Below are 17355 nucleotides of genomic sequence, written 5' to 3' on the forward strand. Positions count from 1 at the left end.
ATAATTATTCAAGGTTACGTTAAAATCAGGTTTTGCAAGGGTTTTGCTGTTTCACTATACACTGTGTTTGCAGAAATAAATACTTGAAATAATGAAGGTGCTACTACCTATATAAATAGTAACAGACCAGGCAGATAACCTGCTTCATAGTACAACTTAGAAACTTCCAGTGGTAAGGTTGCATACTGTGACTGGCTATATACCCAGACTGGTTATATACCTAGACTGGTTATATACCTAGACTGGTTATATACCTAATTATTGTCAAGCCCGCTTGCAGAAGTGAAGACATAGTCATCCAAATGACTGGTGTATGTGCATTAGTTAGTGTGTGCGTGTGTCCGTCCATCCAGATTTTTTTGTCCGGATGATGACTTTGACATGCATGGAGCAATCTTGTTCATATTTGGCATGAATGTTTATCTCAATGAGACGGAGTTCCATGCTTAAACCCCAGGTTCCTATCTCAAAGGTCAAGGTCACACTTGGAGATCAAAGGTCATTTCAGATCATGTCTGGGCCATAACTTCGACATGCATGGAGCAATCTTGTTTATATTTAGCAAGAATGTTTATCTCAATGGGATGGAGTGTCAGGCACAAACCCATGGTTCATATCTCAAAGGTCAAGGTCACACTTGGAGGTCATAGGTCATTTCAGATCTTGTCTGGGCCATAACTTTGACATGCATGGAGCAATTTTGTCGATATTTGACATGTATATTTAACTCAATGAGACAGAGTGTCATGCGCAAACCCCAGGTTCCTATCTCAAAGGTTAAGGTCACACTTAAGAGTCAGAGTTCATTTTAGAGCTTGTTCTGGTCATAACTTTGAAAAGTATGGAGTAATCTTTTTTCTGTTTAGTTCACCTCCATTGGATAGAGTGTCATGTGCAAAATCCAGGTCCCTACCTCAAATGTCAAGGTCACACTTAGGGTTTAAAGGTCATTTTAGAGCTTGTCCTTGCCATACCTTTGACACATTGAACTATCTTATTTTTATTTGGCAAAATTGTTTGCCTCAATGAGACTGAGTGTCATGCGCAAACCCTAGGCCCCTGTCACAAAGGTCAAGGTAACACTTAGGGGTCAGAGGTCATGTAAGACATTAATTAGGGCATAAGTTTGAAATGCATTGATCAGTCTTTTTTTATTTGCCAGATCCCTTTTGTTGTGGACTTGTAATTTGTTTTAAGAATAACTTCCCTTTGTTATTACTATAAATAGCTTATTTGTATCTTTTTTTTATTACTGGCCGTAGGGAAAAACTGAGACCACTTTTCTGAGGTACAACATGAAAAGTACTTCAAATTTTTAGGTGCATTTTGACATATCTGTACCTGGTTAGGATTTTTCTGTGGACTTTGATTTTTTTTTTGTGGAAATTAGATTTTTTTTAGAATTACTTTCCTTTGTTGTTCCTATTAATAGCTTATTTTGTAACTTTTTATTATTGGCCATACAGAAAAAGCAACATCACTTTTCTGTGGTACAACATGGATGATACATCAAATGTATAGGTGTATTTTGACCTATCTCTACCTGGTAAAGATTTTTACATGGACGATTGTGTACATTAAATAACTTTAGTTTGGGTCAAGGTATTTAAATGAAACTTGTTTTAATTAGCTGAAATGTTCAAGTCATTCAGGTGGTGTGTCAACAAATAATGGGCTTGACATTGTTGCCATTTGGGCTGCAATATTCTAGTTAGCAGAAAAGAGGAAAGAATTTTTCTGTATGTACCAATGTCACTTTCATAGGTAAGCCATCTTGAGTGGTAGTAAAATGACAGGCTTTGTCTCTGCTGAATTTCAGGCTGACCGGTCAACACAGAGGCGACAGTTGGCAAGTTTGGATTTATTTCTGGAAAGTGCAAGACACCAGTTGTCATTGTTAATGGACAATAACTCCAGTGTTGATATAGATATGAACAAAGAAACAGGCAAAGACCAGTCATGATCACTGAAGGTTGTGAATTCAGTAATTGGTGTGATTTCAGTGGAGGGGTGACTTTAGTAATGTGATAGGTGTGGCTTCAGTGGAGGGTGTGGCTTCAGTCATGGGTGTGGCATCAATGAAGGATGTAACTTCTCATCTACTTGTAAATCCATACTGCAGCCAATGTTACTTGAGACAGGATGAATAAATGATAATATTTTCAATACTTCTGTAAATATAGGTCAAGATTTATGAATGCATTTATTTTGCTTCAAAATGTTAAAGGGATAAGTTGTACCATCAGTGGATTAAATGCGGGCTATTAGCAAGCTGTGCTTATATAATAAAAGGATACAGATGACATTATTACACCCATTTTTATTATTTTGTAAATTTGTCATAGTCATAACATTGGCCGGTCTGGCGTCCATTGTCTGTCATCCTGTGTCTGTCGTCCTGCGTCAACATTTTTACTTAGACATCTTCTCCTCTGAAGCTGCTGGTCAGAATTACACCAATCTTCATCAGAAGTATCCTGGCATGGACCTCTATTAAACTGGATCAAATGGTTCAGCTTGGTCCCTTTTAGGAGTCACCAAAGCTAAAAATAGATACAATCTGTTGTGAACCACATGATGGATCTCACCAAACTTGGTCTATAATATCCTTGTAAGGTCCTCTCCCAAGTTTATTCATATGGTTCCACTTAGCACCTTTTAGGGGCCCAAAAGCTAAAACCTTTACACAACTTCTTCTCGTGGATCTTCATCAAACTTGGTTTGTAGCATGCTTGTTTTACCCTCTTTCATTTCTTTTTCAGTTGATTCCCCTTGACCCTTTTTAGGGACTGCCAGAGCAAAAAATAGAAACAATTCTTCTCATGAACCACTAGATGGATCTTCTTCAAGCTTGGTCTGAAGCACCCTTGTATGGTTCTCTCGTAAATATGTTCAAATGGTTCTGCTTGGCCCCTTAAAGGTGCTGCCAGAGCATAAAAGAAAAACCTTAAAAATGACTTCTTCTCATGAACCACTAGATGGATCTTCTCTAAACTTGGTCTTTATTAACCTTGTAAGGACCTCTTTCAAGTTTATTAGAATGGTTATGTGTTGCCCCTTTTATGGGCTACCAGAGCTGGAAATAGAAAATCCTTTAAAAACTTCTTCTAATGGACCATATGATGGATCTTCACCAAAGTTGGTCTGTAGCATACTTGTATGATCCTGTCTAAATTCTATTCAAATGGTTTCACTTGGCCCCTCTTAGGGGCTGCCAGACCTTAAAATAGAAAAACCTTTAAACAACATTTTTTATGAACCACTTGATGGTTCTTCACCCAATTTGGTATGTAGCATCCTTGTATAGACCTCTTTCATTCCACTAAGTCGTTTGAGTGGCTGTCAGGTCTAAAAATAGAAGAAAAAAACACATTGAAATGACTTTTTCTCATGAACCACTTGATAGATCTTCAACAAACTTGGTCTGTAGCATCCGTTTTTGATTCTCTCCCAGATTCTTTCAAAAGGTCTCTTGCAGGAACTGCCAAAGTATAAAACTCTTCAAACAACTTCTTCTAATGAACTACTTAAATAATTTCTTGTTATCGTTCATGAGGCAGTGTCTAATGATATATAATCAATGTGAAATAGTTAAGATCAGGTCAAACATTTATGAACATGTGTGGGAGAGTAAATTCCTTTCTCATATAGTTATGGCCTCAGATTGACCTGAAAAATTCTGCCTGTATAGATCAGTGACATCTCGCCACAGCAGGTGTAGTAAATCAGTCAGTGACACGTTTCTGTCCCTGTGTTTCTCAATTATAAGTTTTCTTCATTAACTGTGGAAGTAACTATAGCAGGCTGTTTCTAGACTGACAGGTTGGTTCAATCATCAGTTGAAAATGTGCTATTTTAGAGTTAAATTTTACTTCCAAAATAACCATTCAGCCAGGGAACAAGGCTAAATGATCAGTATGGTTTAACATGATTATGAAATTTTATTTCCACATTTAAAGGGGATAGGGTAGTGTTAACATGTCTAATTAAAGTAAGTGGTTTTACAAGCTTGTGCATTATACATTTGAGATACCCAACATTGATAAGGTTTGATAAATGGAGAAATGTATAATAAAAACTTAGAACAGTTTGCTTTTTTTCTTTATAGGCTTAAGTAGCAATTTTAGTAAAGCAGTACATAATCTTATATTAAAGCTACTTGCCCACAGTTTGGGTGAAATTCTTTTACATGTTCATTTTCACTAGGTTTGGCATAGAATGTGTATATAACACTGAAAAATGATAAAGTGGATGAAAATAAAAATCAGATATTGGTAAAAATGCAAGAAGAATGTACATTTTCTGCATTATTTCAAAAGCATTGCAACAGTTTACTACCTTTTGCACAATATTTTTTGCTATATATAACAACATTGTGCAAAAATGTTATCAATAAGTTTGTACCACAAGTCATTTCAGAGTTTTGCAAGAAATTAGTTTATCCTTAAAATGTGTGGGTTAGTCCCTTTAATCACAGACATTCCTAAAATCAACCAATGCATTCTTTCTAAATGGGCTGTTTTGAATTATTCTACAATTTTTAGTAGCAAAGATAAATTTCTTTGTTTGATGGTCCTTGTAGAAGTGTATTTAGACTTTATATTACATGGGAGAATCTCAGAATTTGTTTAAGCTCCACCTTGAAAATATTTCATTGATATTGTGTTTGATAAATAACAGGGAAATGAATACTTTGCAAGTTCCAAATGGTCATATATTACAGATGATTTCTACAGCTTAAATCCCTTGCAGACCTCAGCCAGTCTGTTCAAAAGAACCAATGAAAACAGTAGATCATAGGGTGAAAATTTATAATAATGTAACTGTCCTTAAAATACTAGATAAAATTTCCAGAAACACCAAATATGTGTGGGGAGATTCAGTATGTGACAAAAATTACTTTATACATATCTTTTTTGGTAAGAATGGTTAAGGTTTCAATTATGCTAAAGATGATTTTTCATAGGAAAATAAAATTGCTAAAACGTAACTGTAGAAACAGTTTTTAAACTTGCAAGGACAAAAGTTAAAGATCCATCTTTGGTGAGCGACTTAGGCCCAATTGGGCCTTTTGTTAAATGTAGTGGTAATTAATAAGCCGCCTTAGCCATACATTTCTATTAGAAAACTCAGAAATCAGAATGAATTGGAAAGTTTATTTCTTTTCTACAAAGTCCAATATTGTGAAGTCATTACTATTTGTGGGGAAACTAATTTTGATGGATTTTGTGTTTGAGTTAAACTATGAAATCAAATACCAACAAATAGGGAAAGTTCCCATTCATTTTATGTTGATAAGACAAATTACAAAAGTTTATATTACCATGAAATGGACGTTTTGACTGAAACCAGAAAATGTGGTGCCCACAAAGTTGTCTAGTTTTACGGTATGTGGATATAGATCAGGCAAGGGAAATGGTCATAAATGACTGCTGTAATGAGACAGGTGATTAATACAGAATTTTTCCAAATCTTTTTTTACTTTATTTAATGTGGTTTAACATGAACTGTTGTGAATTTTGTAAAACTTTAAAAGTGTCACTTAGTGACTACTAATATTTTAAGAGGAAACCTTATTTGCTAATGTTTTGCTTCAGTTTTTAGCTCACCTGTCACATAGTGACGGGGTGAGCTTTTGTGATTGCCCTTCGTCTGTCATCCGTCCGTCCACAATTTCGTGTCTGCATGATAGTGGTTTCATTTCTGATTTTATTTTAACCAAACTTGCACACAACTTGTATCACCATAAGATCTTGGTTCCTTTCTTGAACTGACCAGATCCCATTATGGGTTCCAGAGTTATGGCCCCTGAAAGGGCCAAAATTAGCTATTTTGACCTTGTCTGCACAATAGCAGCTTTATTTATGATTTGATTTTTACCAAACTTGCACACAACTTGTATCACCATAAGATCTTGGTTCCTGTCTTGAACTGGCTAGATCCCTGTATGGGTTCCAGAGTTATGGCCCCTGAAAGGGCCAGAATTAGCTATTTTGACCTTGTCTGCACAATAGCAGCTTCATTTATGATTTGAATTTAACCAAACTCGCACACAACTTATATCACCATAAGATCTCGATTCCTTTTTATACGCCCAAAGGGATGTATTATGTTATCGCCCCGGTGTCCGTCTGTCTGTCTGTTGGTTAGCAATTTCCCTTCCGCTCTGTAACTCTTGAACCCCTTGAAGGATTTCAAAGAAACCTGACAGAAATGTTCACCTCATGGAAACGATGTGCAGAGCGCATGTTTCGGATGGCTCACTTCAAGGTCAAGGTCACACTTAGGGGGTCAAAGGTCATATGACTTTGTTTTGTGTGTATATTGCTCTGCATTTGCGTTGCATTGCAGTGCTCTTGTTTTTATTTGGCAGAACCTTCTTTTGTTCACTTACAATAATTTTTTTTTAATTACTTCCCTTTAATGTTACTTTAAATAGCTTATTTAGTAACTTTTTTATTATTGGCCGTAGGGAAAAACCGAGACCACTTTCCTGTGGTACAACATGGATGGTACCTCTAATTTATAGGTGTATTTTGACATATCTGTACCTCTTAAATTTCAACTATATTTTCTCATGATTCTTTTGATCTTGATTATTTTTTGACCTTCTTGTCCTTAAGTGCAATGATGACAGGTGAGCAATATAGGGCCATTATGGCTCTCTTGTTATAATATCTATACAGTTAATAAACATTGTTGTACATTACTGCATTATGAAACAAAATTTCAGCTTTTTAATCTGTTTTTGCTTGGGGTTTGGTTGTCAATATGTATTTTTGTTAATTCTCTTTTTAACAGAAATATGCAAATTTTTGACTACTTTGTAATAATTATGTGTTTTAGCACTCATCTTCTGTTATTGTTTAAGATTATATACATTCATTGCAGGTAGTTTGAACTACAATTCTTGTATGAATTATAAATAGATTATTTTTGTAGGAAAGGAGGTTTCAGATGTGCAATACATTTTCTAAAAATACCTAGTTTCTGTGGTTTCTAAACTCACTTTCATTTTTTTGAGGTGCTAGCTTAGGTCAGTAGGTAGTGTCAGTAGGGTGTGTCAGTAGGGAGTGTCAGTATGTAGTGTCAGTATGGTGCGTCAGTATGGTGTGTCGGTAGGGAATGTCAGTATGGAGTGTCAGTATGGAGTGTCAGTAGGGAGTGTCTGTAGGTAGTGTCAGTATGGAGTTTCAGTAGGTAGTGTCAGTATGGAGTGTCGGTATGGAGTGTCAGTAGGGAGTGTCAGTAGGGTGTGTCAGTAGGGAGTGTCTGTATGGTGTGTCAGTAGGGAGTGTCAGTATGGTGTGTCAGTAGGGAGTGTCAGTAGGTAGTGTCAGTATGGAGTGTCAGTAGGGAGTGTCAGTATGGTGTGTCAGTAGGGAGTGTCAGTAAGGAGTGTGAGTAGGTAGTGTCAGTATGGTGTGTCAGTAGGGAGTGTCAGTATGGTGTGTCAGTAGGTAGTGTCAGTAGGTAGTGTCAGTATGGAGTGTCAGTATGGTATGTCAGTATGGTGGGTCAGTAGGGTGTGTCAGTATGGTGTGTCAGTAGGGAGTGTCAGTATGGTGTGTCAGTAGGGCATGTCAGTAGGGTGTGTCAGTATGTTGTGTCAGTAGGGAGTGTCAGTATGGTGTGTCAGTATGGAGTGTCAGTTGGTATTGTCAGTAGGGTGTGACAACATGGGCATATGTTCCCTTTAAAAGAAGTCATTGTTTGTGAATTGTGCATCCTCCTTTTCTGATTTACATGTAAGTGGAGAAGGTGCTAGTTCTGATACAGAATTCGGGAGAAATCTTGTTGAAAAATAAGTTAAATAACCCAAAACGAAGAAACAGTCAAATATTTTCAACACCTGCTTGCCAGTCAGCACAGCTCAATAGGGAGAGCACAGATCTACAGATCACTGGCTCATGAGTTTGATCTTTGGACTTGGCATATGTTATTCGAGAAAAAAAGCATTGTGTCTGAAGTAATTTTAGCCTCCAAATCTGATTTATGTATACCGGCTGAGATCCAGGAACACTGCTTTGGTGAACTGCCCGCCCTTGCGTAGCTGAATACTGTTGAAGAAACTTTAAAGCCAAAAATAAAAAGTCAACACATGTACTCGCTTTCCTCATTGTGTATTTTTAGCTCACCTGTCACATAGTGACAAGGTGAGCTTTTGTGATCACCCTTCGTCCGTCATCAGTCCGTCCGTGCGTCCGTCCACAATTTCTTGTCTGCACGATAGTGGTTTCATTTATGATTTTATTTTAACCAAACTTGCATACAACTTGTATCACCATAAGATCACGGTTCCTTTCTTTAACTGGCCAGATCCCACTATGGGTCCCAGAGTTATGGCCTCTGAAAGGGCCAAAATTAGCTATTTTGACCTTGTCTGCACAATAGCAGCTTTATTTATGATTTGATTTTTACCAAACTGGCACACAACTTGTATCACAATGGGGTCTTGGTTCCTTTCTTGAACTGGCCAGATTCCTTTATGGGTTCCAGAGTTATGGCCCCTGAAAGGGCCAGAATTAGCTATTTTGACCTTGTCTGCACAATAGCAGCTTCATTTATGATTTCATTTTAACCAAACTTGCACACAACTTGTATCACCATAAGATCTCGGTTCCTTTCTTGAACTGGTGAGATTCCTTTATGGGTTCCAGAGTGATGGCCCCTGAAAGGGCCAGAATTAGCTATTTTGACCTTGTCTGCACAATAGCAGCTTCATTTATGATTTGAATTTAATCAAACTTGCATAAAACTTGTGTCACCATAAGATCTCAGTTCCTTTCTTGAACCGGCCAGATCCCTTAATGGGTTCCAGAGTTATGGCCCCTGAAAGGGCCAAAATTAGCTATTTTGACCTTGTCTGCACAATAGCAGCTTCATTTATGATTTGATTTTAACCAAACTTGCACACAACTTGTATCACCACAAAATCTTGGTTCCTTTGTTGAACTGGCCAGATTCCATCATGGGTTCCAGGTCCAAAATTGGCTATTTTTGCTTTTGCAGCCATATAGAAGACTTCATTTATGGTTTTGTTTGATACAAACTTCCAAAATATCTTCAACAACAATAAATATTGGATTCCATGACAAATCAGATCCAATCATAGGTCCCAGAGTTATTTTATATCTGATTACCTCCCCTGATTGTAATCAAAATGGATTTATATCAGTAAGTACTTCCAGGACTTATTTGAAATTTCATTATTGTTATTAGTTGGACTGAGACAATCAGGGTAGATAACTATGGACTGATTTTATGTCAAATTACCTCCCTTTATTTCAAATTAAACTTGTTATATCTCCATAACTACTGAAGATACTGATCTGAAATTTCATTTATGTCAACAGATTTATTTGGCAGATCCTTCTTTTGTCCACTTACAATATTTTTTTTAATTACTTCCTTTTTACGTTACTATAAATAGCCTATTTTTAGTAACTTTTTTATTATTGGCCGTAGGGAAAATGAGACCAGTTTTCTGTGGTACAACATGGATGGTATCTCCAATTTTTAGGTGTATTTTAACATATCTATACCTTGTAAGGTTTTTTTTAGCTCACCTGTCACATAGTGACAAGGTGAGCTTTTGTGATCACCCGTCGTCAGTCGTGTGTGCATCCGTCCGTCCGTCAACAATTTCTTGTCTGCACGATAGTGGTTTCATTTATGATTTTATTTTAACCAAACTTACACACAACTTGTATCACCATAAGATCTCGATTCCTTTCTTGAACTGGCCAGATCCCATTATGGGTTTCAGAGTTATGGCCCCTGAAAGGGCCAAAATCAGCTATTTTGACCTTGTCTGCACAATAGCAGCTTTATTTATGATTTGATTTTTACCAAACTTGCACACAACTTGTATCACCATAAGATCTTGGCTCCTTTTTTGAACTGGCCAGATTCCGTTATGGGTTCCAGAGTTATGGCCCCTGAAAGGACCAGAATTAGCTATTTTGCCCTTGTCTGCACAATAGCAGCTTCATTTATGATTTGAATTTAATCAAACTTGCACACAACTTGTGTTGCCATAAGATCTCAGTTCCTTTATTGAACCGGCCAGATCCCCTAATGGGTTCCAGAGTTATGGGCCCTGAAGGGGCCAAAATTAGCTATTTTGACCTTGTCTGCACAATAGCAACTTCATTTATGATTTGATTTTAACCGAACTTGCACACAACTTGTATCACCACAAGATCTTGGTTCCTTTCTTAAACTGGACAGATTCCGTCATAGGTTCCAGAGTTATGGCCCCTTAAATGTCCAAAATTGGCTATTTTGGCTTTTGCAACCATAAAGAGACTTCATTTATGGTTTTATTTGATACAAACTTCCAAAATATCTTCAACAACAATAAATCTTGGATTCCATGACAAATCAGATCCATTCGTAGTTTCCAGAGTTATTTTATATCTGATTACCTCCCCTGATTGTAGTCAAAATGGATTTATATCATGGCCCTCTTGTTTCTTTCCATTGTTGTTCCTGTCTTTTGGACTTAGATATTTTTTCTGAGGACCTTCTTGTCCTCAAGTGCAATGATAACAGGTGAGCGATACAGGGCCATCATGGCCCTCTTGTTACAGTGTGTATTGCCCCTGTCTCAACTCCAGTTTTACTTGAATTTACTCAGATATGCTTGTTTGGTAAAAGCGGACTACTTTTGTCAGAGAAGTTGGAACGTTAGACCAGGAAACATAGATTTGCGACCAGCCAGTGATTGGTTGTTTGGTTTCTCAGTAAAGCTATTTCACCTGGTCAGAAGTTAAGAAAAGTAATTTGCATTGTTTTAGTAACTGGAAATTTAAGCAAAAAAGTCATTTGATCTGATTTATTTAATTAATTATGGCTGAAGTTAAAAGAATGGGAGTATTCTAATTTAGAGAATGGTTTGCTAGATTGAGCTAATGACTGACACTATCTAGTAGATTTAGTTCATTAGTTCCATAGACCTACATTGTATATTCTTAACATGAACATAGATGTGACGTTTAAGTCATAATTAGCAAACAAGGAAGTTCTGTTATAAGCTGTAAATTGAGCAGATGAACTTTTAAACTTTGTTACAACGAAAGAAATATTGCCCTGGAAATCGGATAAGTAGCTGTATTAGACCGTTTTAAAGAATACTGTAAGGTTTTTGTCCATTCGAACAGCATTATTGGTAACTTTGACTGTTCTAGTGTAATACTCTTATTACAAAGCTGACTATACTTTGGTTTAGAAATTTCTAATATCTTATAAGGTTGTTATTGGCCACATTATTTTAACAGCAACTTTTGAAGGACTTTAGGTTTACACTTGTCTGTCCCTCAATCTGTACCATTTTTGATCGGTTAAAAGCTTGGCCATACATGGATGGATTTTCTGTAATTATGCCCTCCTTCGAAGAAGGTGGGGTATATTGTTTTGCAGATGTCGGTCGGTCGGTCGGTCAGTCGGAATGTAGACCAATCCGTTTCCGGATGATAACTCAAGAACGCTTGGGCCTAAGATCATGAAAGTTGATAGGGAGGTTGGTCATCACCAGCAGATGACCCCTATTGATTTTGAGATCTGTATGTCAAATGTCAAGGTCACAGTGACCCTGAATAGTAAAACGGTTTCCAGATGATAACTCACGAACGCTTAGGCCTAGAATCATGAAAGTTGATAGGGAGGTTGTTCATGACCAGCAGATGACCCCTATTGATTTTGAGGTCAATATGTTAAAGGTCAAGGTCACAGTGACCCTGAACAGTTAAACGGTTTCCGGATGATAACTCAAGAACGCATAGGCCTAGGGTCACAAAAGTTGATAGGGAGGTTGATCATGACCAGCAGATGACCCCTATTGATTTTGAGGTCAGTATGTCAAAGGTCAAGGTCACATTGACCAGGAACAGTAAAATGGTTTTCGGGCAGTAACTCAAGAACGCTTGGGCCTAGTGTCAGGAAAATTGATAGTTAGGTTGATCATGATCAGCAGATGACCCCTATTGATTTTGAGGTCATTAGGTCAAAGGTCAAGGTCACATTGGCCAGGAACAGTTAAAACGGTTTCTGATCTTCTTGTCTAAAACCACAGAGCCTAAGGCTTTGATATTTAGTATGAAGCATCATCTAGTGGTCCTCTACCAAGATGATTCAAGTTATTGCCCTGGGGTCTAATATGGCCCCGCCCCGGGGGTCACATGGTTTATATAGACTTATATAGGGAAAAACTTTGAAAAACCTCTTGTCCAAAACCACAGGGCCTAGGGCTTTGATATTTTGTATGTGACATCATCTAGTGGGCTTCTACTAAGATTGTTCAAATTATCCCCCTAGGGTCAAATATGGCCCCGCCCCGGGGGTCACATGGTTTACATAGACTTATATAGGGAAAAACTTTGAAAATCTTCTTGTTCAAACCACAAAAACTAGGGCGTTGATATTTATAATGTAGCATCATCTAGTGATTCTCTACCACGTTTGTTCAAATTATCCCCCTAGGGTCAAATATGGCCCCGCCCTGGGGGTCACATGGTTCATATAGACTTATATAGGGAAAAGCTTTTAAAATCTTCTTGTCAATAACCTATAACATTTAAATTTTGACCACATGTATTGTTTTGAGTGGCAAGATGAACCTTGACATGAGTTGACCTTGACCTTGACCTAGTGACCTACTTTCACATTTCTGTAGCTACAGCCTTCAAATTTGGACCACATGCATAGTTTTGTGCACCGAAAAATTTTTTGACCTTGAAACTGAAACTGAAACTGGTTTATTTGCTTAAACGCCTATTTCTACATTTAAAACATATTCAATGTCGTTTTACAATACAAGTTGAAATAAAATATTAAATATAAAATATTTTAAATAAGATTAATTAAAACGAATTAAAATAGCAATTATTAATTTAAAGTTAATGATAATACTATATTTTAAAATATTACTAACATATAATTATCACAGACAAACATTAACCTTGACATTGACCTAGTGACCTACTTTCACATTTTTGAAGGTACAGGCTTCAAATTTGGACCACATGCATAGTTTTGTGTTCTGAAATGAAATTTGACCTTGATTTTGACCTAGTGACCTACTTTCACATTTCTCAAGCTACAGCCTTCAAATTTGGACCACATGCATAGTTTTGTGTACCAAAAAAAATTTTGACCTTGAAATTGACCTAGTGACCTACTTTCACATTTTTGATGGTACAGGCCTTCAAATTTGGACCACATGCATAGTTTTGTGTACCGAAATGAACTTTGATCTTGAGATTGACCTAGTGACCTACTTCACATTTCTGATTGTACAGACTTCAGATTTGGACCGCATGCATATTTTTGTGTTCTGAATTGAAATTTGACATTGATTTTTACCTACTTTGTAATCTCTTGTTAGGTTAAAGGTCAAGGTCAGATTAAACCAGAATGGTAGAACTTTTGTTACAGTGAGCATATAATTTCTGTTCCTTGTGCAGTTACTAAATGCATCAAGGGGGGCATTTCGTGTTCGACGAGCTCTTGTTTGGCATAAATGTTGGCCATAAGAAGATGATATCTTAAGTGCCAAACAATGATCCCAATCTTAAAGATCAGGGTCACAATTCAAGGTTAAAAAAATTATCTCGTATTTCTTTTCCAAACTTTTATGCGTCAGTGAATATTAAAATAACTTTATTAGCTCACCTGAGCCAAAGGTTCAAGGTGAGCTTTTGCGACCGCTCAATGTCCGTCGTATGTCGTGTGTCAACAATTTCTAAAAAAAATCTTCTTCAAAACCACTGGGCAGATTTACACCAAACTTTACAGGAATGATCCTTGGGTGGCCCCTTTTCAAAATTACCCAATGAATTGAAAGCCATTCAGAACTTTGGTTGCCATGGCAACCGAAAGGAAAATCTTTAAAAATCTACTCCTCAGAAACATTGAGCTGGATTTCAAAAATATTTTGTAGAAATGATCTGTAGGTGACCCTCTACCAAGAATGCTCAATAAAAAATATGGCCGCCAGGGGGCGGGGCTTATTTTAGCTAGATGGCTATATTGTAAACTTCAAAAATCTTCTTCTTCAAAACCACCTGGCAGATTTAAAGCAAACTTCACAGGAATGATCTTCTGGTGGCCCCCTTTCAAAATTGTCCAAAAAATTAAAATCCATATAGAACTGTGGTTGCCCTGGCAACCAAAAGGAAAATCTTTAAAAATCCTCTTCTCAGAAACTGTGAGCCAGATTTCAGAAAAAAAATGTAGAAATGATCTCTAGGTGACCCTCTTCCAAGACTGCTTTAGTCGTTCTATTTCGGTAAAAAACAGAATTGAATTTCACGCCGAACTATGGTTGCCATGGCAACCAAAAGGAAAACTTAGTAGGGATGTTTGTCCTGACCAGTAGATGACCCTGAGGGTAAAGGTTATGGTCAAGGTCACCATTATTCAGGTGAGCGATATAGGGCCATCATGGCCCTCTTGTTTTTAAATAAACATTGACCATACTAATGTTAACCATGCCTTGTGTGCAAGACAAATACCACTACATAGAAGATAAATAAAAGGTCACCATCATAGACGTTAAAGATTTTGCGTCTTTTTTATGTTTGGCCTATTATTCTTTGGCCATAGGTTCAGAGTCAGCTATTTATATTACTGGATAACCAGACATCCATTGTCTAGCATCCACAATATTACTCCTGATGCACTAGAGATGTTTGTCTCCTCCTTGTTTGATAACCATCTGGATTGTCTCAGTGGCTCTGTAGTTAAATTCCTCGACTTACTTAAAATTGCAAAAATCGACAATGTCCAGTCTCTGATTTGGGTATGTCACGTCTTACCCAGTGTTGACGAAACTTGGTCATAATGTTTTTGGCACAATAATTCAGCAGAGTTCGATAACAATCCGGATTATCTCAGTGGCTCAGGCTGAATGATTGCTGAAAATTACGAATATTGTTTCCGTTTAATAATTAAAGCAGGTCTTAAACAACGTTCTGTCAGGTTTTGGTGGTCGGTGCAAGGCGTTTCCAATGGTTAGGAAAATAGTTTGCACCACCTGACTATGGCTAATGTTTACTTTTTTAGAAACTAGCATTTTATTGTTTACTTATTTATATGTGTATGTGTGTATATATTTGTAGTTATTATGTATATTTTTCGTTGTATATGCATTATATACTTAAGCATGGTGACTTACAATTTACACCTAAATCAAACACACACCACACACATTCTTTCCACTAATATAATTAAATTTGCGCCACTTTTCGGCAAGCTTTATCTCACATACACGCACGTATACAGTATATGGTGAACAAAATTACCGCATATATTTCAAAACTTATGCTCGGCCGGCGCAAGCTTTAACTAAAACCTATTCAAAACCTAGCAATCGGTCTCAATACTCCGAACAAAACATACATTCGAAACAATTCACAACCAGACAGCAGAAGTTATAATTTATACACCTCTAAAACGCAAAAGAACTCATCAATACAAAAAATGCAAATGATCAATCGAACCTTGTAACAACAAATACAAAATGAAACAACAATTCTAACTGCCAGCAAACAAAGTATCAACTTGAAGAAAAAAAACACAACCAAACAACCTAAAACCAAAATATTCGCCGAACAAATCAAAAAATATGAAAAATGAAATGTACGCCACCAATCTCCGAAACATAGCTTTCCTTCAGTAATCGACCAATAACTTTAAAGCTGCATGTATAAATGAAACTGAAATGTTGTCCCAACATTACATACAATTCCAATGACTCCGACTAATGGCCCAGTTACCACGTTTCTGATGCGCCTGTGATATATTACAGACTCCGGTATAAACTTGAATGACTTGTATCTTTAATGTATATATTGTGTAACCATGGTAATCCTAACCATAACTGTTAGTCAGTAAAGTGTATATATTACACACTAAATGCATGCGGGCATGCAAATATTTGCGTATTTTGAAGTGCACTCCAATGATAATTCTTTTGTGACTTGCGTAGAACAACTGCACTAGATCTGTAATAAGAGAAGGGGGCAAAGGACAATAGATTTGAAAATTCAACAAATTTTGCGCTGATACCAGTGCGAAAGTTTGTCGGGGTGACATTCGGAGGGGCTACGTTTGGTGGGCGCCATAACGACGTTCGGCGAAGCGGCATTCGGTGGGGTGACGTTCGGCGGGGCGCCATAACGACGTTTGTCGTTCTGTCGTTGCGGGTCAGACCACCAATTTAAAAAGGTACAGGGAACTTACTGGGAATGAGGTAAGTGTGTACCTGGGAATAAGGTAATGTTTGTCCGTTCAGATTGGTCAGTCATGTAAACATACCCAAGAAGTGATTATTTTTTCAAAATGGAGTATTTTTACTGCATTTACAGTATTTCATTATACATTTTGACAAGATTTGCTACATTTTATAAACAGTTTAACTTCTTTTTATCTCCAGCCGTTAAAGCTTCTATGCAGTATATATTTACAACACATGGTCTAGCGTCGTTTTGATAAAGCAACAAAGAATAATTTTCCCACCAAACTAAGTCATAGAATGTTTATGCACATAGTTTGATAACCAGCCGGACAGTCATCTGGAATTATGGTTTTGGAATCAGTCGAAATTTAAAAACATTGACAGCTATAATCTACTTCTTAAGCTTAAAGGTAAAATGTAATTTGCTATGTGACTGGCGTTATTGTGAGTTTGGCGCTCCTGCTATTTTAGTAAATTTATTTATTTATTTGGGTTTTACGGCGCACCAACACAGTATAGGTTGGTGCGCCGTAAAACCCAAATAAATAAATTTTACTAAAATAGCAGGAGCGCCAAACTGTCACAATAACGCCAGTCACGTACACTGTAAAAAAATACCGTAAAATTTAATGGGTTTTACGGTTAAATAGTAACGGGTACAGACCGTAGTATATGATTACGGTATAAGACCGTTGGAACGGCGTGTATTCTGGGATAGCGCCATTATTGATTCGACTTTCAAACAGTTTGAAAAATGCACGTATGAATGGAAGAAACTATTTTAAGACACACATACTAGTGCATCTGTCTGGATTTTGATTGTCTAAAACAGTTCCGTTCAATGTTTACATCGAAAAATGCAGTATTTGTATGAGTAATGCAGATAAATGTGGACTCTGGTTCGTTCCAACTATATTCGTAACCATGTTGAAGGTCGGCTAGACGTGGCTACTGTGAAAGAAAACAAATGTAGTACTTGCTCATGGGTGCAGAGTGTGTGCGTTAATAAGCTGGAGGCAGCTTTGAAGAATTGTACTCTCAATAAACAAAACAAAACAAAAAAAAAACAGCAACAACAACAACAAACAGACAACAAAGTTTGTGAAGTTCAAAAG

General features: G+C 37.0%; 1 protein-coding gene across 1 annotated transcript in view; it reads left to right on the forward strand.

The window, feature by feature from the left end:
* The window catches only part of LOC123536041 (coiled-coil domain-containing protein 91-like), a 32871-nt gene extending 25891 nt beyond the window's left edge, over positions 1-6980 (forward strand). The window contains exon 13 of the mRNA XM_045318822.2: positions 1820-6980. Coding sequence (XP_045174757.2) covers positions 1820-1963 — 144 coding nt within the window. The 3' untranslated portion in view covers positions 1964-6980. The remainder of the gene's footprint in view (positions 1-1819) is intronic.
* Positions 6981-17355: the final 10375 nt, after the last annotated feature.

This window comes from Mercenaria mercenaria, chromosome 17 (genome assembly GCF_021730395.1).
Source record: "Mercenaria mercenaria strain notata chromosome 17, MADL_Memer_1, whole genome shotgun sequence".
NCBI lineage: Eukaryota > Metazoa > Mollusca > Bivalvia > Venerida > Veneridae > Mercenaria > Mercenaria mercenaria.